Source organism: Lynx rufus, unplaced genomic scaffold (assembly GCF_022079265.1).
Source record: "Lynx rufus isolate CCGP_SWC_20201006 ecotype Redwood Valley unplaced genomic scaffold, mLynRuf1.p SCAF_23, whole genome shotgun sequence".
Classification (NCBI taxonomy): Eukaryota; Metazoa; Chordata; class Mammalia; order Carnivora; family Felidae; genus Lynx; species Lynx rufus.
Genome location: NW_025814838.1, coordinates 2,101,668 through 2,123,729, shown reverse-complemented (window position 1 = coordinate 2,123,729; position 22,062 = coordinate 2,101,668). Strand labels below are relative to the sequence as shown.

Here is a 22,062-nt window from a genome sequence, read left to right as displayed (position 1 = left end):
CTCCGGCCGGGCCGCCCGCCCGCTCCACGCCGGGTCCGCTGCGGGCCAGGGACGAGGGCTGCGCCACGCAGCGGCCAGGCGCCCAGCTTGGAGCCGGTGCCTGAGCCCCCGGGAACAGCGGGGTGGGGGCCGGGAGGCCCCCACCACCCCCCCCCCCCCCGACCAGCGCGGGTCCCCGCCGCCCATTGTCCCCGCGCCGCTGAGCATCGTCCTCTGGGGTCTGGACCCAAGCTTTCTTCAGGCCTCACCCCCACCCTGCCCCCTTCCCAGGCTCTGAGCTGTCAGCACAGGGCCAGACGCCGGGCTGGAACTCACGGACCTCGAGATCATGACCCGAGCCGAGGTCGGACGCTTAATCGACGGAGCCACCCAGGCGCCCCTTTTTCAGATTTTAGAAAAGTAAAAATGTACGTATGCTGTTACTGTATAATCCATGGTGTGGGTCAGCAGTCCTTTGTTGAATATGTTAATATTTCTAGAGTGAAAATATAAAGGTACTTCATGCTAAATGGAACACTTAAAGATTGTAAATGGCTTCATATTAGTTCAGGTCAAGTTGTTACCAAGTAAGTTACCAAAGAACCTTGTTTTTTAGAGTTCAAAGTGATGGATAAGGGGTTATGGAGCTGGTTTACTCAGCAGTAATGCTCCTATTGAGAGAGTCTGAGATGGTTTTTTGTTTTTTGTTTTGTTTTGTTTTGCCTTTTACTCTACGTAATGCTCCCTTACTCCAAAAAGTTAGAAACCACAATGATGTTCTGTAACTAGGGGTCACAGACTCAAGTGCTAGGCAGGTAAAATTAATAAGCGAAGGGAAGGTAATTGTAGGGCAGTAGAGAGAGGCGAGGAATAGCAAAACTAGCTCATTGCACGGGCTTGCTTGCTCTTGGCAAGTCTAGCTACCTGTTGACATGGTGAATGTGGGTGCAGGAACACCCACCTTCTCATTTTTAAGGATACTCCAGAACGGTGATTTTTTTTTGTGAAGTTTATTGATACTTAAATATCAGCAATGAAAAAGGAAAAGAAAAGAAACCGCTGGACGTAGGCCAGAGAAAATCTATCTGCAAGCTTTATCTGGCCTTGGGCTGCCTGCTCTGACCTCTAGCTGCGAGACTGATTCTTACCAAATGAAAAGTTGGACCGTGGTGTTTTGGTAGTCAACGCTTTCTTGGGATGGGGATGAGACATTTGCTTTATCATTATTCGTTGTGCTTTACGTATATGTCACATAATTTTGCAGTCAGATGCTCTACCCCTGAGCTATACCCCCTATTATATAATTTTGGAGCGTAAAATATTTCAAAAGAAAAAAACACTGGAGCACTGCCTTATTTTCTAGCCAGTGGGAAGTTTTCGTTCTCATCTATGAATTTATTTGAAAGTTTAACGTTATTTATTTTGGAAAAGGGAATGAGAACTCCAAGTCAAAATAGGACCCTCTTTTTAAAAAAGTTTGAGGTAAGGGGGGTTAGATTATAATGTCCCTGCCTTTCCCGGGCCACAGTGATCTGAAGTGCCATTGCATGTCTGCCCCCGTATTTGGACTGGGAGGTGTGCCTCATCTTCTGTCCTCTCAGACCGTATCCCTGGTCCTATCCCCATACCTACCGCCACACGGCTGATGACTTTGAACTTGATGTCTTTTTTTTTTTTAAGTTTATTTATTTATTTTGGGAGAGTGAGAGAGAGAGCGAGAGCGAGAGAGAGAGAGAGACAGAGGGAGCGCACACAAGCAGGGAAGGGTCAGAGAGAGAGGAAAAGAGAATCCCAAGCAGGCTCCACGCTGTGAGGGCGGAGCCTGACGCGAGGCTCAAACTCACAAACCGGGAGATCGTGACCTGAGCCAAGATCAAGAGTCAGATGCTTAACCGACTGACCCCCCTCTGTGTGCTCCTTAATTTTATGTCTCTAGTCCTGGCATCTCTTCATCTCTAGATTGATCTTTGTCTTGAACTTCTCTATTTAAAAGTCCTGCTGAAATTCAGCTCATGAACTGCATCCTCAAATTGGCCTTCTTTCCCTTTATTCCTTAGGCCGTGGGTCAGCAACCTCTGGCCTGTAGGCCAAATCCTGCCCACTGCCTGTTTTGCGAAAAGGGGTTATTGGATCACAGCCACGCACTGCAGCAGCACAGTCAAGCAGATCTCACGGTGACTGTATGGCCCACGGAGCCCATGCTATTTACCGCCTGGCCCTTTGCAGGAAGAGTTTGTGGACACCCGCCCTGGCGCACTGAATGCCGGAAGCGCATCTCCTCTGTCACCTGCGATCCCCCTCTTTCTCCTCCATCTTCTTTATATCCAGGCTCTCCCTGCCATCTGGCAGCTCTGCCTCTGGACTGTCTTCTGACTTGGTCTCTGCCTCTCGGTGGCCTTAGTTAGTTCAAGCTCGCGGGGTTTTTTCTTTCTTTCTTCTTTTTTTTTTTTTAATGAAATGTACTGTCAAATTGGTTTCCATACAACACCCAGTGTTCATCCCAACAGGTGCCCTCCTCAAGGCCCATCACCCTCTTTCCTCTCCCCCCCCCACCCCCCATCAACTCTCAGTTTGTTCTCCGTATTTAAGAGTCTCTTACGGTTTGAACTGGTTTGTTTTTGTTTTTGTTTTTAACCTGGACTCACAATTGTCTTCCAACTGGCTTAGCTAGCTTGAGCTGGATTTTATCCATACGTGGGACATCTGGGCTTCCACTTTGGTCAGACATGGCCAATCCAAATTTTAATGGTCATAGCTATTCCTCTCTAAATTATTTTCTTCTGATGAAATCATGACGTTCATAGGACATTTTACGTCGTCCTAGTATTGCTAAATTGTCTTCGAAACGTAGTGCTGTCATTGAGTTACGGTGCGGCAAATAATTTACACTGGATTGTATGTCACCGTGCGTGATATGATGAATGTCGTGTTTCACTGTCACGCTGTGCTGACTTGTAGATGCTGTCTTGTAAAAAATCTACCTATTTTAATTTTTTCTGTTAAGGTTGAAATGAATGTGTCCCATATTTGTATTTCTTGATGAGTTTTCTATATGTGTTATTTGGTCATTTAATTGCCAGTTGTCAATTTCGTTTTTTAATCACCAGTTTCGGTTCAACACCTGTCTGCTGAGAACCTGTCAAATGCTGGGGTTAAAAAGATAACGGATTCCTAGGAATTTGAGTGGGGAGAGAGACCTACAAGCAGATAATTTGAATACAGCCGGTTGTACTTCTTCCAGCAGGCCTTAGGAAGTATGAATGCCACATCTTGATTTATTTATACATGACAAGGTAATAAACAGGTTCACTTTCTTATCCTCAGGTACATCACGTAATGAGTGCAGTGACAGAATCTTGAAGGAACGCATTCACGACTAGGTACAGGTTTGATACAAGATTCAGAAAATAAAGCGGATTCTGTTGAAAATCCGACCGACCCTGTGGATTATAGAAGAAACTGCTTTTGAATAGGAGGAGCCTCTTTGTAGCCAGTGACACGAAAACAATATTAAGTTCATCTCAGCTCTCCAGGTTTTAAGACTCGTTTCTGAAGTCTTGCTATTCCCTGTGAATTACAGCTTATTAATTACTTGCCTAGACTCCTTCCTTTTGATTGGTCCCAGCATGTTTCTCTCTGTCCTTTCTCACAGTTCTTTTTTTTACGTGTCTTCCTTATCAGAGATACTTCGGCCTATTTGTCCACTTGATCTCTCCATTCATGTTTCATTAGCAGTTTTTCTGTCATTTCTGAATGGGTTCGTTAAATTTCTGCCTCCTAAAGAGTTTATAGTATAAGCGGTAGACTGAGTGACAAGGTACTCAAATGAAAATAAATGTTCAGAACTGCACAGAAATTCTCCTAAGCAATGACCAGCTCCATTTATAAGTCTACCAGCTTGGACTCCACGTGGTCGCTGGATACTTTGATGCATAGACAGGACTGGCCACTTGAACCCACGCGCATCTGTACCTTGGGGAAATACACGAAAGTACTTCTACTTCACTAGGTACGGTGGGTGCAGGATAGATGTAGCGTGGGCGCTGGCATGGGGTCGCTGAGACGTGCCCAGGGGTCCGTGAAGCCTTCTCTGACATGTGACACTTGAATAATCTTGAGAACAGGAAGGTAGGGGTGATGGGTGGTAGAGGATTCCCAGGGAGAAGAAAAATTCTCGGGGGAAACTTAACCCACTGACCATTTTGTCCTTTAACTTCATGTTTTGTTTGTTTGCTTGTTTGTTTACTATAAATTGGAAAAAGGCGACACTATCTGATTGCTAGCAGTGGGAAAAGTCTGTCCAGCTCTTATTTTCCAATGAGGTAGTGAACTAATGGCTGTTTGTAGATCCATATGTTCTCAAGTCCAGAGCAATTGTGGTGTTTAAATTCACAAGCCTCTGGATGCATTTCCATCCAATAGATAGAGTAAGTTGGTTCTTAAAAGCTTTGAAGCTCTAAAATCAGGGGACTTAAGTGGCTCATAGTTAAGTAACCAGCTCTTGATTTCGGCTCAGGTCATGATCCCACGGTTCATGGGTTCGAGCCCCGTCCCGTGTCAGGCTCTGCGCGGATAGCTTGAAGCCTGCTGAGGATTCTCTCTCTCCCTCTCTCAACCCCTCCCCAACTTGTTCTCTCTCTCTTCTCTCAAAATAAATCAACATTAGTAAACAAGGTTTAAAACTAGTGTATCCTTATTTTCTTTGCTTAATAAACACTGACAGCCATCTTTCCCCAAAATAGACAATTTTTAATTTTTTCTGCTAAGGTTGAAATGAATGTGTCCCATATTTGTATGGGAAAATCGGTGGAGGCATCATTTCTCACGGTGAAGCTTATCATTTCCTTAATTTGCATCATGCTTATTCATCTCCTCTTAGAACCTTTTCACTACTCTCACGGCTTTTACCTTCTTGGACACGCTAGGATGTGTACTGTTCCTCAAACAACCCCAAGATGGCAGGACTAAAACACACGAACACCTGTGACCGTGGACGTCAACTTTTAGAGACGGGCAGTATCGATCGGCCTTTGTGCTCATCGGTGGAGGACCATTGTTCGAAAAGCTTCCGGGCCAGTTTTGGGGGATCGTGGTTTGAGGACCACTGCAGTAGAATTGGGGGAGCCCATATGTGCAGAAGGTTGAGGAAGCCAAGCTGGTGATTGAGGAGGTGTCCTGTGGTGGCAGGTGAGCCAGGACTGTGGAGGAAGGGGAAGGGACACGAGTGAAAGACGAGTCAGGAAGCAGGAAGCGATCGCAGCAGCCTGAGGGAGAGGTGATGGCCCCCAGAGCAGGACAATGGCGTGGGACTGACGTGAGAAACTATTGAGCACCATGGCTTTAGGGGCGAAGAAGGGAGGGGTTGGCGTGATTCGGGTTATGTCTGGATGTTATTTACTGAAATCGGTGACGCAGTGATTATTCGCTTTTCCATTCGTTTCAAATGCTTCTCTTTTTTGAACCATAGAATTCTCACACCTGCCTCGACTTTCTGTTGACTTTGTTTTCATTGACACGTGGCTTCGGGTGGGTGTGTTTGTGCGCACCGACACCACACTGTGCTAATAATAACTGTGGATGTGTAATGTGTTCTCACTCTGGCAGAGCTGGGCTCCTTTGGCTTTCCTTTTTCAGTTGCTGTCTCCCATTTCTGTGTAGAAGTGAATTTTGGTATCGTTTCTAGTTCCTAGAAAAATTCTATGATTGTGATTGGTCAAGAGCACATTAATCCATGTATTTAGTGGGTCCCTGCTATGGGGTGGGTCCTGAGAACCCAAAAATAAGTAAATCCCAGGCATTGATGGCCTGGCATATCTGTGAACTAAACTTTGGGGAGGATTGATGTCCTTTCCCATGAGCCTGGCACGTCTCTTTCTACACACAAAGGTTTTCTGTGCTTCCTGAGGGCTTTGTTGTCATAGGAAGAGTCCCTGATTAGTTCAGTTGGCAAACGTGAGTGGTGTTCATGTCTGTCTATCTCTTTATGTACTAAATAAAGATGTGCTAAATTAGTCATAGCTGATCATTTTTGTGACTTCTTTGAATTTCTACGTATGTATTATCTATGTTTTTATTTCTCCTTTTCCTTTTCTTTCAGCAATTTCTTTTTCATCCCTCGTTTAATTGGTTAGACTCGAAAATAATGTGTAGCTGTGTAATTGTTTATAGCAATATTGTCTGAAGGGCGTGTGATTTCACCCTAATTAGGCGTTTCAGAAATGTGGTAAGGTGAGCTCGTGTTTAAATGCGAATGTCCTAATCTGAGTGGTTCTCAGTGGAAATCTACAAGCATTTTCCCTCTGCTTTTGGAGCCACACACCTTGTAGTGTGTCTGATGTTTGAGCCTTTGTTCCAAGGCTCAGTCATAAGATTGGCAGGCGTGTGGCTTAAAGGCAGAATACTGAATTGAGGTAGCCTAACTGTATGGAGAAAACAATCACGGTGCACTTGGACTGAGGAAGGAACTGGAAGAGAAATTTGAAATGCAGCCTATGTGGCAATAGGCTTGTATTTGTTTCGTTAGTTTTAATTTTTAAAAGGTTTTTATTTTTGAGAGAGAGAGAGAAAATGTGAGCAGGGGAGGGGCAGAGAGAGAGGGAGACACAGAATCCGAAGCAGGCTCCGGGCTCTGAGCTGTCAGCACAGAGCCCAACACGGGGCTCAAACCTACAGATCGCGAAATCGTGACAGGAGCTGACTTCGGATGCTTAATTGACTGAGCCACCCAGGCGCCCCGGCAACATATGTTAATATAACTTCTAAAGAAGTGATCAGCAGGTCACAGGGCAGTGGACTTAACTGCAGCCTTTGACTCTTAGAACAGTCTTTAGGAATAGAAACCTTGCTCCCTGTAGATGTTACATGGAGGTTCTGACGGCCTCTTCCCCCCCCCCCCCCCAAAAATCATCCACACACACAGATTGGCAGAGAATTTCACGGACTCCACAGACCTCTTCAAGCCCACGGCCAAGAACCCCGGGCTAGTTCCTGGAGAGATGTGTAGTCACGGCCCCCACGCTAGAAACACATCTGTGGAGAAGCGCTGTTTACAGGTGTCTACCTCCGGTGTAGGTGGGTGGTGTTCCGCTGTTCTCCAGAACACACACTTGACGTCTGTGAGAGCCTTCCCCAGAAAAGCTGAGATGGGATATTCTCCACGATGAGATCTGGCGATCACATGAAATTACTTTCCCTGAATAATCGGCTTCTTTTGATAGTCCGTTCCATAATGTTTTCAAAGCTTTTAGGCGAGGGCTTAAGAAAACGAAGACTCCTGTGGGGCAGCTGGAGTCTAGTAAAGAGTAACTGGACTTGAGTCCGTGTGGTCCCCCAGCTCTCTGTCTGACCGTGGCCGCCTGAGCCTCCCGGCTGTGCTCCCACGCTGGTGAGACGGGGCTCCTGCTACCACCTGGGAACCGGCCCTGGGAGATTTAAGAAGGCGGCATGAGGTAAGGAGGCGTCAGAAGACAGGGAGGAAACAGTATGAAACAACAGGTTAGCACTGGAAAAAGTAGGCGGGTTAGATTGTACCTCACCGTTAGGGGCCAAAGTCGATTCCAAATGGATGAAGAGTTTCAAGTGAAAACCCAGAACCACAGAACGGAGGAAAAGATGGAAAGTTCTTCACGCTCTGGCATAAAAGTACAGAGAATGAACAATAAAAGATAACCACGCAAATAAAACCACCATTATAAACTTAACCACACAAGAATTAAACTTCTGTCTGCCTATCTCATAATTAAAATTATGGCCAATGACTAGGTGGAAACAGGAGCAGCCACAACGGAGCATTAAGATCTTTAATGTATAAAGCTGTGTTATCGATCAGTTTAAAGAAGTGCACGACGGGGGCACCCGGGTGGCTCAGTTGGCCGAGCGTCTGACTCTTGAATTCAGCTCAGGTCATGATCCCAAGGTCATGGGATCAAGTCCCATGTTGGGCCCCACACTGAGCATGGAACCTGCTTAAGATTTTCTCTCTCTCTCTCTCTCTCTCTCTCTCTCTCTTCCTCTTCCTCTCTCCCTCCCTCCCTTCCTCCGTCCCTCCCTCCTTCCTGCCCTCTATCTCCTTCCCTCTGCCCCTCTCCTACACTAACCTGTCTCTCTCTTTCTCTCTCTCTCTCTCTCTCCCAAAAAAGCACACTATAGTGAGCAAATGCCATGAACAGAATGCTCACAGATGAAATACAGATGACCAGTAAGTATATAAGACTCATTTCAAAATTGTAACTAACCGAAGAAACCCAAAGCTCTGAGACTGCATTTTTCACTTACTAAACTGGCACAGCTCAAAATGATGATATGTTGCTGTCTTGGGAGAACTGACGAAGGCCGTCATACAGCCATACACAGGTGGGAATATAAACTGGCATTCGTTTCCAGAAAGAAATGTGCCTTGGCGTTTTAAGAACCATTTCTAAAATTGGAACCCAAATCGTCCACCTCATCCTCCAGTCTCTTGTCTTTTTGGATTCCTTTCCTGAACAGTCCCCCTCTGTGCTTTGCTGGGTCCCTTTCCTTCTCTGACCTCAGTCAGTCACAGAGGGTGTCTTTCACATCCCTTCCAGCCGTCTGTCCAGCCGGCCTCTTTCCTTCACCTGTTTCGCAGAGCCACAGCCAGGCTCGTTCATCTGGGGCTTCTTCGCGCCTGTACCTGGGATGCAGGGCGTGGTCCAGAAAGATCGTCTCATGTGGAGGGTCAGGCCGGCCCAACTGTCACGGCCTCCAAGCTCAGCTGGGCTTTAAAGACTGCCTTCCAGCCCTTGGCGCAGTTTCCCATCCCGTTTCCCTAAGCCTTGTTGCCAGACTTTTACTTCCCTCAAACCTACTCCACCCCTTCTGCAGACACACCCGCTCTCCTGGGCCTGATGACCTGCCTCCCAGTTCCCAGAGAAGACCTGCTGCCGCCACCTTCCCTGCCGTCAAGGTCATTACCTCCCGCACGCACACGGCTCTCCCCCTCCCCGGGGGCTTCCCTCCTCGGCCTTCCTCTGGCCACTCTGCATTTCCAGCTTCCCTCTCTCCACTGGCTCTTTCCTGCCACTCGCGATGTTCAGGTTTGCGACAGCTCGCGTCTCTCTTCACGTGGCTTTGCTTCTCTGTCTGCGCTCAGCGCCCTGCGTCTTGGCTCCCGGGAGCCACCGCCCTCACACCTTCCTGCCCTCCCTGCCACACTCTGCATTCTCGGCTGGTCCTTCATCCTTGCTCTGGTGGCCCACACTCCCGGCTTCTTGGGCTTCTTCCCCGGCCTCCCCGCTGCTCTCTGCTCTTGGGCTGCTCTTGCGCTGCGTTGCCCCTAAGGCTTCTGTGCTTAGCCTTCGTCTTCTCCCCAGATCTGCGTTCCGAGCAAACTCCCCCAAAGCAGTGTTTTTTGCTGCTCCTGCTAACACGCTCTGAGTTTCCTTTCCGGGCGCCTCTGCTGTGCTTCGGAACCTCATAGCAAGAAACACACCGGACGTCTCCACTGCACGCCCAATCGACCCCTTAAATCCGGCATTTCCGGAGCTGACCATGTTGACCCCAACCTCAGAGGCTCCCAGACTTTCTCTGGAGTTGAAGAGCCTCGCTGTCTAGCCGGTCACTCAGCGTGGAAACATGGTGGCTGTTCTAGGGGATTCCCTCTCCCTCTCCATCCACGCCACGTCACGAAGTCCTGCGTGTTGTATCTTTGTAATAGCTCTCTGTCGCCTCCCCTCCCTATCCGCTGCTTTTGGGCGGGGTGGGGGTGGGGGGAGGCTCCTTATTCTCACTTGGATCTCCCATTCTCCCTCCGGTCTCTTCATTCTCAAGTCCTCGGTTTCCCTGCGCACCGGTGTGTCTTCCCTCCCCAGCCCTCCACGCACCTTCCACACTGTTGCCAGGAAGATCCTTCCAAAGAAAATAATTGTAACACTGCTAGCTTACGTGTGTTTGGGTGCTTACCATCTGCCAGGCCTTTTCCCAAGTGCTAGTCTTGTGTTGACTCATTTAATACCAAAATCAGTGCTGTATTATCCCCTTTTACAGGTGAGAAAACAGAGGCCCAGAGAGCTTCAGTTAAGTTGTCCCCCGTCACAGAACCAGCAAGTCTGTCTGCAGAGTCTACACTCTCAGCCACTTAACGTCATAACAACAAAAACCACATTTTGAGCTTTCTAGGAATTAGCTCGTTGCGTGTATCGTCTCTTTTAATCCACTCAGTTCTGGAAGTTGGAAATTCTTAACGTCTCCACTTTTCGGACGAGGAAACAGGGGCACGGAGACATGAAGTAACCCGCTCATACTTACACGGCTTTTAGGTGGTGGACGGGGCTTTGACCCGCAGCAGATGTGCTCTGGGCTGTCAGTCTTAGCCACCTCACCCGCCCACAAGGGGCCAGCACCTTCTGAACTCACACTTTCATGAGTATTTTTCTGTTCTTCTGGGTTGTGGGTGGCAAAGGAGGTATACTTGTGTGAGATGTTCATGCTACTAAGAGTGTGATGAGAAAAGACCAGCGCCTGTTCAAGTGATATCCAGATGGAATGGGACGCTTTGCCCAGTAATGCCATTGAATTTCCTGTGCCAGTTGAACATGCTTCATTCTGTTTTTCCCTCCTGCCTTTGTAGGCGTTGACCGTATAATTTGGGATTTTTCATAAATCCTTAGGAATACAACTACCATAGTAATATGTTATAGCACAACAGCTTGTCTCCACCAGTGGGTTCCTGAAATTATCCAGGGTAGGAAAATTCTCTCGTGAACTTAAGACATTATGGGAGACGTTTTCGTTTCAGGTGACCGGGTGAACACGTGTGTATTTCTTCTCTCTCATTACAGTCCACTGAAATGTTAGGTATTTAAAAAAAAAAGAAAAATCTGGGAATTAGAAAAGATGGTACTAAAAGCCATTCAGAAAAAGTCCCAGATGACTGATTAAGAAGCAGCCCTGGGGCTGTTTTATTTGTTCGCTCATTGTCCAAGGCAGGACAATAGGATGTAAGAAAATCCTCAGAAAGGCTCGTACATCCATTAAAAACAAAACAAAACAAAACAACAAGCTACTGAGAAAAAGGTACAGAGTTCTTGGCAATTAAAAAATCTGTCACCAGTTCATAAAAAGTCCTAGGACACTAAGCAAAGAAACGGTCTTTGGAAAAGCAGTGAAGCAAGTTTCTGTGTTCTTTCATTTCTCAGGATATAGGACTCCCCCAAATGGACATCGTCGGGAATAGCACTCATAAAACAGGCCATTACACAGAGCAGCGTCCTTCCTGTTCCTGCAAGCCTCCCGTCCTATTAAGGTGACTAAGTTACGTTGACTTTCACACAAAAAGACTGCTATCTTTTAGCCTTCCTGGCAGCCCTAAAGATTTTTTTTTTTTTTTTATCCCAGTGGTTCTTAACCGGAAGCAGTTTTGTCGTCCTCCTCGCCCCCTGATCTGGCAGTGTCTCCAGATGGTTTTGCCTGTCCCTGCTGGGGAGAGGGGGACATGTTGCCACTGGGTTTTAAGCGTGTAAGGGCCAGGGATGCTGTTAACATTCTACAGTGTTCTGGACAGCCCACAGGAAGGAATTATTTAGACCAAAATGTCAAAAGTGTCAAGGCTGGGAAATAGTTAACTGTAAATTGCCAAGCCGACTTGCAACCAGAACTTTTCCTTATTCTCCCAAGATGTCAGAGACCTAAGAAGTTAAAAGCTGCAAGCTCAAAGTTGGCAGTCTTCTCTTTATGCTAAACTCTCCTAATACTTTACTAGAAAGTAGATAAGTCTCTAACAAACACTTCTTGTGCCTGATGTGCCCGCACAGTGAAGCTTAAGGCGTGACATCAAGAATAACATTTAGCCTGGGGGAAAAAAACATCCGTAGTTGGACTGATTGGTACATCCTTCTGTCGTCACTGTCTGTCTGGTTCTCTTTCCCAGGGTGCCTGGGTGCAGTCTCACAGCCCTCCTTTGACCGGGACTGCAGACAGCCATGACGAGTCAGTGCTGGCATCATCCTTCCCTAAGAGCTATCCCCACCCAGACTGGTCCAGTATAGATGGCAGATGCCTAAATTCTTTCCTTCTCCACCTCCCTCTCCCTCCCCTCCGCACGACCGTGCCGTGGTGAGGTCTTCAGGAGATGAGATCTCTTTAACCTTTGTCTCTTTGATAAATGTCATGATTTTAGGGTTGCCTGGCTGGCTCAGTTGGTAGAGCATGTGACTCTTGATCTTGGGGTCGTGAGTTCGAGCCCCACATCGGCTGTAGAGATTACTTACAAAAACGTTACTAGTTTTGTCTTCATCTTTGAAATATTGGCATTTGGTGTGCAATTGCAGGTTGACTGGATTGTTCGTTTTTTCTTCCTTTAGCACTTTAAAATGCCACTCTATTGTCACTTGGTCCTAGTGTTTCTGATGATGAGTCAGCCGTCGTTCCTGTGTCGCTCCCCTGCACGTTAAGTGCCTCTTTTTTTTTTTTTTTTTTTTTTTCTGTCTGCCTTCAAGATTTTCTCTTTCTCTTTCTCAACACTTCAACCTTGATCCTTTTAGGTGTGTTGTTCTCTGTGTTTATCCTGCTTGGAGTTCTTGGAGTTCTGAATAAGTGGATTGGTATTGTTCATTAAATTTGGATACTTCCCAGCCACTGGGTATTCAGTAGTTCTCTGCCCCACTGTTCTTGGATATTGTTCCAATTTTCTTCCTCTCTGTATTTTCATTTGGGTCATTTTTTAAAAAATTTTTTAATGTTTTTATTTATCTTTGAGAGAGACAGAGCACGAGCGGGGAAGCGGCAGAGAGAGAGACAGAGACAGAGAGAGACAGAGGGAAACACAGAATCCAAAGCGGGCTTCAGGCTCCGAGCTGTCAGCACCGAGCCCGATGCGGGGCTCAAACCCACAAACTGTGAGATCATGACCTGAGCCAAAGTCAGACGCTTAACTGACTTGAGACACCCGGGTGCCCCTCGTTTGGATAATTTCTTTCAACTTCCAAACCTCTGATGAAACCCCTCATCTACTCATTCATTCGGCCCGCCTTTTTCACTAGATGCTCTAAGGTACTTACTGTAATTGAGTTCCTGCAAAATAATTCCAACATCTTGGCCGTCTTTGGATCTAGTTCCACTGACTGTGTGTCCTGATAATGCATAGTTTCTATTTTTCTCCTGTGGAGAGTTTTGACGGGATGCTAGCCACGTGTAGACACTGAGAGTGCCACACCTCTTGTGTCAGGCTGTTCGTGCAGGCACTCAGCTCTGCTAGTCTGTTGTTGCAGGAGTCTGGGCTCTGCTGTGGCTCTGGGCGCATTCAGTTCGCCACAGGCTTCCGCTTATTTGAGGGTCGGATGAAAATGTCTCCTTTGGCAGCTCTTGTTTATCTCAGTTGTCCTGCCTTACCCCCAAACTTAGTAGGACTTGTGTGCCTGCCTCAGGAGAGCTAGAACTCTCCTCAGCTCTCGTGCCCTCCCTACGGTAGTGGACCAGTGCCCGATACTCATTTTGAGGTGCAGAGGCCGGCAGGGACCGCTCCTCCTCTCGCTCGTTCCCACCGCTCTTCAGCAGGCTCTGCCTGTCTGAGCCTCGGATGGTCCCAGGGTCGGGGGTGTCGTCAGCTGTCCCTTGCCCTCCTTCCGTGGTGGGCGGCCCTGACCTCCCGCTCCCCCTCAGACTCCAGCAGGCCCCACACACCCAAGCCTGAGGGGTTCCGGGGCCCGGGGTTCTCCCACCCCCGTTATCGCCTTGCGTGTGTTCTTCCTGCGCTCTCTTTCCCACCTCCGTCCTCACTGCCTTCACATACCCTTCCTCAGCACCCAAGCTTCTAAATCCAGCTCACGGAGTAGGTCTCAAGAGCCATCACCGGTTTCAGAAAACCTTCCTGCTCTCTCAGGCCTGCATCAGATGCCCTCCCATCACTTCTAACCTTTGGTAAGTTATCATCATCTCTGCATCTAGGTTTCTCATCTCCAGAATGGGTGTGGTGATAGCATCGATGGCTTAGTTATCTTGAGGATTCAGTGAGTCCACACGTGCAAAGCACTCGGAACACAGAGGCGAAGAACGGGATCTCGGGAGCAAAACTGCCCAGACTCAGCGCCCTCCCGTGAAACCTGGAGCAGGTCACATCACTTTTCAGTGCCTCCGTTTCCTCCTACCTAACGTGGAGGTAACGATACTTACCCCCTGGATGTTACCGCCAATGTCAAGGGGATTAACTCTTACGAAGCACCTGGACCAGTGCCAAGCACATAGTATGAGCTCAGTACACGTTAGTTAGCTGTGATGGTGGTGACGACAGCCCTCTCCTCTCGGAGGCCCTGTGCCTCACTCACTGCGCTGGAGCATTAATTGCTTACTTTCCTTGACAGCCCTTGCGCCCAGTCAGCGCAGGGGCCGTGACTCTTACTCGCGATGGCTCATGGAAGGGACTCCAACACATATTTGCTCAGTGACTAACTGAATGAAAAGGTTAGTGGCAAAGTATGCATGACAGCCTGTGGGGTCGAGTGCAGCGATGGGCCGTACTGTTCCACTCAGGCACCATTTCATCATTCTGAATATCCTTTGGAGGAAAAGCCTCTTTTTAAGGGTAAAAAAAAAAAAAAAACTCGCGTTCTGTTTTGAGTCATCAATAGCGTCCTTCCCTCCATCAAGCCACGGTGTTGGAACACTCTTTTCTTTGACCTTTAAAAAAGGGCAAGTGAAGATTTATGGTGTTGTCCATCCAGAATCTCGCCGTCATCCAGCAAAAGAGCCTCACCCCAGTTTTCCAGGTGAACATTTTTTCCCTTCATTTTCTGCACCACGCTGATCATGGAACTTTCTGGGCTACATCTGCAATGTGTTCTCCTCCTCGACACTTAGAGGATCCACAGTTACTCCAAATCCTTTGCCTTGCATGCCTTGAAAAATATGTAGCATTTATTGTTGTTTATAGAGATACGACCGTACATTTGCAAAGCACAGCTCTGAAGGTTTCAAATATTCTCTTTTCTCACAAATATTCTGTTTTGTTGCAATCTCTTAAAAGTTGCATGAGATGGTTGATGCAAACGTAAATAAAGTGAGGTACAGGAATGTCACGAGTTGTATTTTTAGAGCATAAGGTTAGTTTGTGGTGGAGCTGGGACCAGAATCTGGCGTGAAAACAAATGAGGAGAGAGTCCGCTTTGGTCAGGGACCTTAAAACTGCTCTTCCTGAGGGTCCAGAGGCTTCGGTTCCCATGTCATTTATTTAACGGGTGGCTGCCCCAATTTCCACACCCGTGAGATAGGGATAAAAATTGCCCGATAAGGGTACGTGTAAGAGAATAAAATGAAATAATTATGCAAAAGTGCTTTCATAACAGAGAGGAATGTACGAATGCAAGCTTAATCTAGTACTGGAAAGCTGGTTGATTGCCTGAGTTATGTCCATGAATTCTAGCTTCTGTTCTGATTTTTTTCCTGATGAGAGAGACCTCCACATTTTATAGGTTTTTCTTGAACTTTTTAAAGCGTTTTTCAAGTTGATGGTTTATAGTCAGTGAGTCAGTCAGTCCTACCATTTCTTTTAAAATAGCAGCATGGCATCGGCCCAGATCGGACTGGGAGGGCTTCCTGCCTGTGTTCTTGTTCACTCCCTGAATAACTGCAGAGGCCCTCAAATGCTCTCCTACCTTTGGCCTGTCCTCCAGTGTCAGAATTTTCATTCTGAAACTCAAGTCTGATGCCACTCCAGGACAGAGAAACCATCAATGGCTTCCCGTTGCCCCTTAGTTCCTGGTTCTTGGTTCTTTTCAGCCAGGCCCCCCTCTCCTCTTCTTCTGTGCCCTAGTGTAGGACCCTTTGCGCATTCCGTCTCCCATACTGTTGGGGTCTGCTTAGGCTGCTTCCCTGTAAAGCCTTTCCTGGCCACACAATCCATTCTGCTTCTCTCTCTGCTCCCAGAAACTCGGAACAAAGTTGGTTCTTTACATTTCTGTCTTTCCTTTTAGCTCCCAAGGGTGGGGACTGCGGCTCATTTCTCTCCTTCTAGCCTCCCCAGTTCTTGACATTTAGAGAGGGCTCCACGAATACCGGCTGAATGAATGAAGATCTACACATCTCATAGCAAGGTCATCCTAAGATGGTTTCTGTCCAGAGAGTTCTTTGGCCCTCTGGGAAGGCACACCTGAGAACCACCAGGGCTGGCATTTTTATAGCCTCATTCCCAGCGGCGTCAGGCACAGAGGACTGAGACGTTGATCCTTCGATGAAGGGTTTTTGCTAACTCACCACGTACTAGGTCTCTGAGTTTCTGTGCGTTACGTGCCTGTGATTCTCTTTGGGGGCCTCCAGCCCACGCAGTGTGACCACAACCAACTCTTTGTTGTAGTTGAACGGGCTGCCCGCTTCTGTTGTGGTTTTATCTTTGTGTGGCCTGCACTCGGCCATAACTTCTGGGAGAAGCAAGAACACTTGGTCACTGCAGAAGCCTTCCACAGATAAGACTTAGCTTGGGAGTTATCTGAAGGTGGCGGTCATCTGTCGTACTGCTCCGGACAGCTGACGCTCCGTGAACCCTCACCCGGGACCACATTAATGAGCCGAAGGCGATGAATGGCGTCGCTAAACGATCACTGTGGTGGTGGCATTATTATGACCATCGTTCCCATTTGACTGTGGAAGGCATGGGCACTCATATTTGCAGCGACCAAGCAACAGCACTGGGACTCCCAAGTCAGATCTGTCTGACCCCAGAGCCCTGACTCAGCTCGTACCGCATTCCGTCTCCTTCTTTGCCTGCGGTGAACCTTAGAGTCTGCCAGCCCTCGGGTTCTTATCTTTCAGCCTGCAAAGGCAGGAGCGTGAGCTCGGTTGTGAGTCACACACATCAGACCCCGTTCCAGGCAGTACTGACCCAGCAAGGGTGCGGCCGCGGCCCGTTCTATGGGAGCACCTCTGTTTTTGCTACTGCCAGCCATTTACTGCTGGACCCTCTTTCTGTCGCGTCCTGGTGATTACCGCGCCACCTGCCAGCTTCGGTCCTCTGACCCTCCTCCCTCGGGGGTTCTCAACCCTCGCCGTACTTTGGAATGGCCTGGGAAGCTTTACAACAGAATGCCCGGCCCTACCCCCAGAGGTTCCATTCGGTCATTCCGGCTTGGGGTCCGGGTATTAATCTTCCTGAAACCACCTTGGGATGTCATAGAATTCGCACGTTTTAAGTGCAACACTCGGTGATTTCTTTCTTTCTTTTCCTTTTTTAATGTTTATGTTTATTTTTGAGAGACAGAGAGACAGACAGACAGCGTGCAAGCAGGGGAGGAACAGAGAGAGAGGAAGACACAGAATCCGAAGCAGGCTCCAGGCTCTGAGCTGTCGGCATGGAGCCTGATGTGGGGCTTGAGCTCACGAACTGCGAGATCATGACCTGAGCCGAACCCAGTCAGACGCTTAACTGACTGAGCCACCCAGGCGCCCCCAAAACTCAGTGATTTCTTAGCAAACCGACAGCATCGTGTGACCGTCACCACAGTCTGATTTTACAAAAGTTCTCTCACCCCAATGAGATCCCTTAGGCCATTTTAGAGTCAGTGCTCAGTTCCACCCCTGCCCTCAGTTAACACTAATCTGCTTTCTGCCTCTGTAGATTTACTTTTTCTGGCCATTTCATACAAATGGAATCATCTGGGGGTGGCTGGGTGGCTCAGTCAGTTAAACTCCAACTTTGGCTCGGGTCACACTCTCACCGTTAGTGAGACCGAGCCCCGCGTCGGGCTCTGTGCTGACAGATCGGAGCCTGGAGCCTGCTTCGGATCCTGTGTCTCCCTCTCTCTCTGCCCCTCCCCTGCTCGTGTTCTGTCTCTCTGTCTCTCAAAAATAAATATTAAAAAAAAAAATGGAATCACCTGTAGTATTTTTAAAGCCCCCAGGATTATAATGTGTAGCTATGGTTGAGAATCGCTGTTACCTCTTGGATTTTTCTTTCTTTCTTTTTTTTTTTTTTTACTACTGTTGCCTAGATTCGCAGTGGCTCAGAGAAATCAATAGGCGCCTACAAGGGCTACCTTTTAGATAAGCTGTAAGCGTAATGAGCACTTCAGATAAGCCGTAAGCCCAACGGGTCCTGGACTGAGAGCTTCATGATCATTTATAACCCGCTTTTTATGGAAACGTGCTTTTCAAAGTCCAAATGTGCTGACTTAGGGAGAAGCATTTGGAAAAGAGCTTGCACAACCTGTCTTAAGATGCGGAGTGCCTCCCTGCCGGTGGCCACGGCACTGAGTCAGAGCCGAGCCCTGAATTCGTGTGGCCTTGCCTTTGGCACTTCTGCTTTACATTTTTTTGTGTATGGCTTTTCGCCTCCGCCTGACTTCTTGCCCGGCTGTGGCAGTAAACTGAATCCCCCATCCCAGAACCGCCCCCCCTCCCCGATAGGATTTAGCTCCACATGCTTTGTCCGCATTGAGATCCTTTACAAAATATGTCTCACATATTTCTGCCTGCTTCAGTACATTTTGAAATCTCAAACTCAGCTGCCCTCAGGCCCAAGCAGGTTTACTATCTAAATGACTCCCCTGGGGAGACCGCTGCAGGGACTTGCACAGTGTCCCCGGCAGCGAGCTTCCTTCCGACTTTGCCACGAGCAGAAATTGTTGGTGGAGCACATGGTTACAGCAGGGACAGCAAATAGATTCCATTTCGTGTGCCAGAGGGGGGAAAAAGGCCAACTGACCAAACAAAAAGCTGTGGGATAAGCTTACGTGCGTAGGAAGACAATAAAACCCAATTCCGTTTATCTGAGAATATAACCTTTTGTCTTATTGACTGGAATTCAAATAATAGTATAGAGATTCAGTTAAGAGCCATCAGGGTTTTGTTATCGTTGTTTAAGGCAAAAAGTAAACGGTATTAATCTTAGGAAAGCTATAAATATGAAGGCAAATATGTACGTAGGTATATGTATTAGGTATATACAAATAGGTATTAGGTATATTTCACCCATCCTATTACCAAAATACTTTGATCATTTTCCCTCTGAAAAATACCCTTTTTCTTTTCAGTGTTATGCGGGGGGGGGGGGTCTTCTGTTTTTCTTTTCCCATACTTTCCCTTTAGAAGTCTATAAACCCTCTTTTAAGTCTTTTAAAACTACTTTTGGAATGTGTAACAAATTGTTTCGTTTATAAAGTGTCATAGGGTTCCTTTACTTTTAAAATCCAGTTAGGTAGACTTCAGATCACTGCCCAGAAATTTAAGAAGACAGCTAATCTAATGAGACAGAACAGGAAAAAGTCACCCAGTAGTTCCCTGGCTCACTGTGAAATCAGACGAGTGTGTCCAGACTGGGCACAGAGGCTCAAGTGGGTTTTGTAAAGGCTTGTACCAGGAGAGGACAGCGTTGCTCAAAATCTGGTTCCCGGCAGAATGCATCTGGCCGCTGTCATTTCCCTGCAAATATAAATTTCATTGCATTTGGTGACCATGTATGTCTTTGCCCTGTAGACCGTATTGAGACGCCTCAATTGATTGGTCATAGTTTATATTCTTTCTCAAACATGCACTTAAATATTTGCAGGTAACCAGCATTTCAAATCAGTTTATTAAAAATTCTTTCCATGTCTCCCTTTTTTTTTTTTTTTTTTTTGATACACCCAACTGTGATTGTTTAAGTGAAAAACCAACAGAATTATGAGCTCTTGTGTGGATTCGTCAACCAAAGCCGTCAACACCACAATCTTGGGGCAGCGGGAAGGCACTGATGTTTGAAGTTCGTGTTGGCTCTTGGGCCGTGTGTTTGCCATCCCTGGGGAGAGAGGGACTGAGTGGTAAAAGGTGAGCTTTTGCTCTCGGGCTGAGAGTGGCTCAGAGCTGGTGAAATCCCGAAAAGCTAGCGGCGCCGCTTGCCTTCAGAAGAGCAAGTTGGGAACGCGCAGACATCCCCCTTCAAAGTAAGAAGAATTGGGAGTGATTAGAAAAGATCGAAGCTTCTTGGGAAACCACACTGAACCGGTACACAGATCAGAGGTCAGCAAACTATGCAGGTTTAAATGTTTGGCGAAAAAATCAGGAGAATATTTTGTGACCTAGGAAAGTTATGTGAACTCACATTTCAGCGGCCAGAAGTCACGGTTATTGGAACATGGCCAGGTCCATTCGTCTGTATGTTGTCTGTGACAACCTCTGTGTCTCAGCGGCAGAGCAGAGTAGTTGCAGCGGCAATGGTGTGGCCTGCAAGCCCGAAATATTTACGATCTGGCCTTTCCGGAAAAAGTTTGCCGACGCCTGACCCAGGCAGTTGTATTTATTTAGAACTTGTCCTGACATTGGTGTGTCGGTAAGGATCAGGAAGAGAACAATAGTTACAATACTTCAGTGGGTTTTGGGGAGGGGAGTGGGTGGAGGTGGGTAGGGGGGAGGAGAGACATCATTTCTGATTTCCGCCTGTCACCAACGTCACCAGCATCGGGCTGTGCCTCACATTTGGACCGTATCATCAGAGTCAGCCGCCCCCGTTCATTTTAGCAGCAGCGTCTCAAACATGAGGCGGGACTTCGGAGAAGGCCGGCTACACGCCTCCAGACCGGCTTCACGTACCAGTCCTCAAAGTGACTCCAGAAAGCCTCCTTGCGAGGTTTGCACCACACCCCGTGAGGATCACTGGTGTGCAGCCGGGGTTGGCACCCTGGTTGGTAGGCAGCCAGAGAGTAAATATTTTGAGCTCCACAGGCCGTCTGGTCTCTGTCGCAGTAACGCCACCCTGCCGTTGTGGTGTGAAAGCAGCCATAGATGATGCAGAAACGTATCAGCCTGGCTGTGCTCCAGTCACACTTGATTTGTGCACACCGAAACTTGAATTTCGTATCGTTCTTGTGCATCGTACGTATGTTCCTCTTTGGAGTTTCTTTCCCCCACCCCCAACCATTTTAAAGTAAAAACCATTAGCTTGCCATACAAAAATAGGCAGTGAGCTAGATTGGATCTGTAGGCCACAGTTTGCTGACCCCTGGTAATATGGGTAGTTTACTTGCTGTATTTTTTTCATTAAAAAAAAAACAACAACATGAGCTTTGGAAGGCACTATCATGTTTTAATTTTAGTCGCTGTGGATTTTACTGTGGAAGGCAATTCTACGCACACGTCTGCTTTTCTGCCTACTGCTATTGAATTTTTTTCTTGCTACCGCTGTTGAAATCTACAAAGACCTTTTTTTCAAACCATTCTCTATTGTTGGGACAGCCATTTGCTTTTTCATTAATGCATTCAGTGTGTATTTACGAAGCACCCACAATGGTGTGGCAGGCAGGTGGCAGTGGCAAGCCGGGTGCTCCGGGGAAGGGGGCCGTGATGGCCAAGATAGACTTGGTCTCTGCCCCCGTGGATCTCTCTGGCTCGCAGGGAAGAGGTCAGTCATGCACAGTGCTTGGCAGATCACAGCATGCATTGAAGGTGTGGACTTGAGCATTTATTTCCACGGTCCCATAATACGTGCGTTATGCAGGTGGACGCGGCCCACGTGCAGTAGTCTGTATCCTGGGAAACAGGGTGGTGTTTCACATTAGTGGCGTTGGGCATTTGAGTGTACCGATGGCAGAAACTTCTCCAGAAATCAGTCCACAATTAGAGTTGGAAATTGTCACGCCAGTTGGAGATTTTCCTTTGACCCTGTGCCCTAGTGTAAGCATCTGTGTCTTTCCGGGTAAGTTGAACTGCTTCAGGTTGGGGGCGTTTCCATTTTCTTCTGGCCCAGTAAGAGTGAGACTCCCGTTAGGCACGACTGAAAGGCTGGCCATTACCACAACCAGTCAAGGGAACCGGGGAAGACATCAAGGCCTGCACAGCCCTGCCGCTTGTAGGTTTTGGGGATTACAAGGGAAAAAGTTAATGCTTTACCAAAAAGTAATAAATTTAAAAATCCTGCCCTATGTAAGCCTTGTTGGAATGACTAGTGGGATTGCACGGTGGCTTGCATAGGAAAAAACAAACCCCAGAGTAAAATGGTGAGCCGGAAGTGCTTTCCTGCTTTGTATCGTTTTCCCAGTTACAGACAGGAAACATTCAAGTGTGTTTTCAAGCACAGAACACTGGACACAAAGAAGGCTCTGACGAAGCAGAAAAAAGACCCGTATACAAAACGTTTACGTCTGTGGAGCAAAATGTCTGATTGAAAAC

At 47.5% G+C, this 22,062-nt stretch overlaps 1 protein-coding gene and 1 long non-coding RNA gene across 14 annotated transcripts in view; one reads left to right on the top strand and one right to left on the bottom strand.

Moving 5' to 3' along the window:
* The first annotated feature begins 367 nt into the window (after positions 1–367).
* LOC124517744 (uncharacterized) overlaps positions 368–22,062 on the top strand; it is a 33,804-nt gene continuing 12,109 nt past the window's right edge. For 2 of the 11 annotated variants that reach the window (XR_006963561.1, XR_006963557.1), the window contains exons 1-2: positions 369–407; positions 3,304–3,359. This is a non-coding gene — a long non-coding RNA (uncharacterized LOC124517744). Of the gene's footprint in view, positions 408–3,303; positions 3,360–8,161; positions 8,177–11,135; positions 11,243–13,835; positions 13,855–19,706; positions 19,726–22,062 lie in introns of those variants that run through there. The other 9 variants (XR_006963553.1, XR_006963554.1, XR_006963556.1 and 6 more) reach the window with 9 other exon arrangements.
* Positions 6,583–22,062, bottom strand: part of LOC124517743 (leucine carboxyl methyltransferase 1-like) — a 39,466-nt gene continuing 23,986 nt past the window's right edge. The window contains exons 7-8 of one of the 3 annotated variants that reach the window (XM_047087227.1): positions 19,210–19,341; positions 6,583–7,400 (exon numbers count right to left, since the gene is read on the bottom strand). In XM_047087227.1, coding sequence (XP_046943183.1) covers positions 7,026–7,400; positions 19,210–19,341 — 507 coding nt within the window. In that variant the 3' untranslated portion in view covers positions 6,583–7,025. Of the gene's footprint in view, positions 7,610–19,209; positions 19,342–22,062 lie in introns of all 3 variants that reach the window. The other 2 variants (XM_047087230.1, XM_047087229.1) reach the window with 2 other exon arrangements.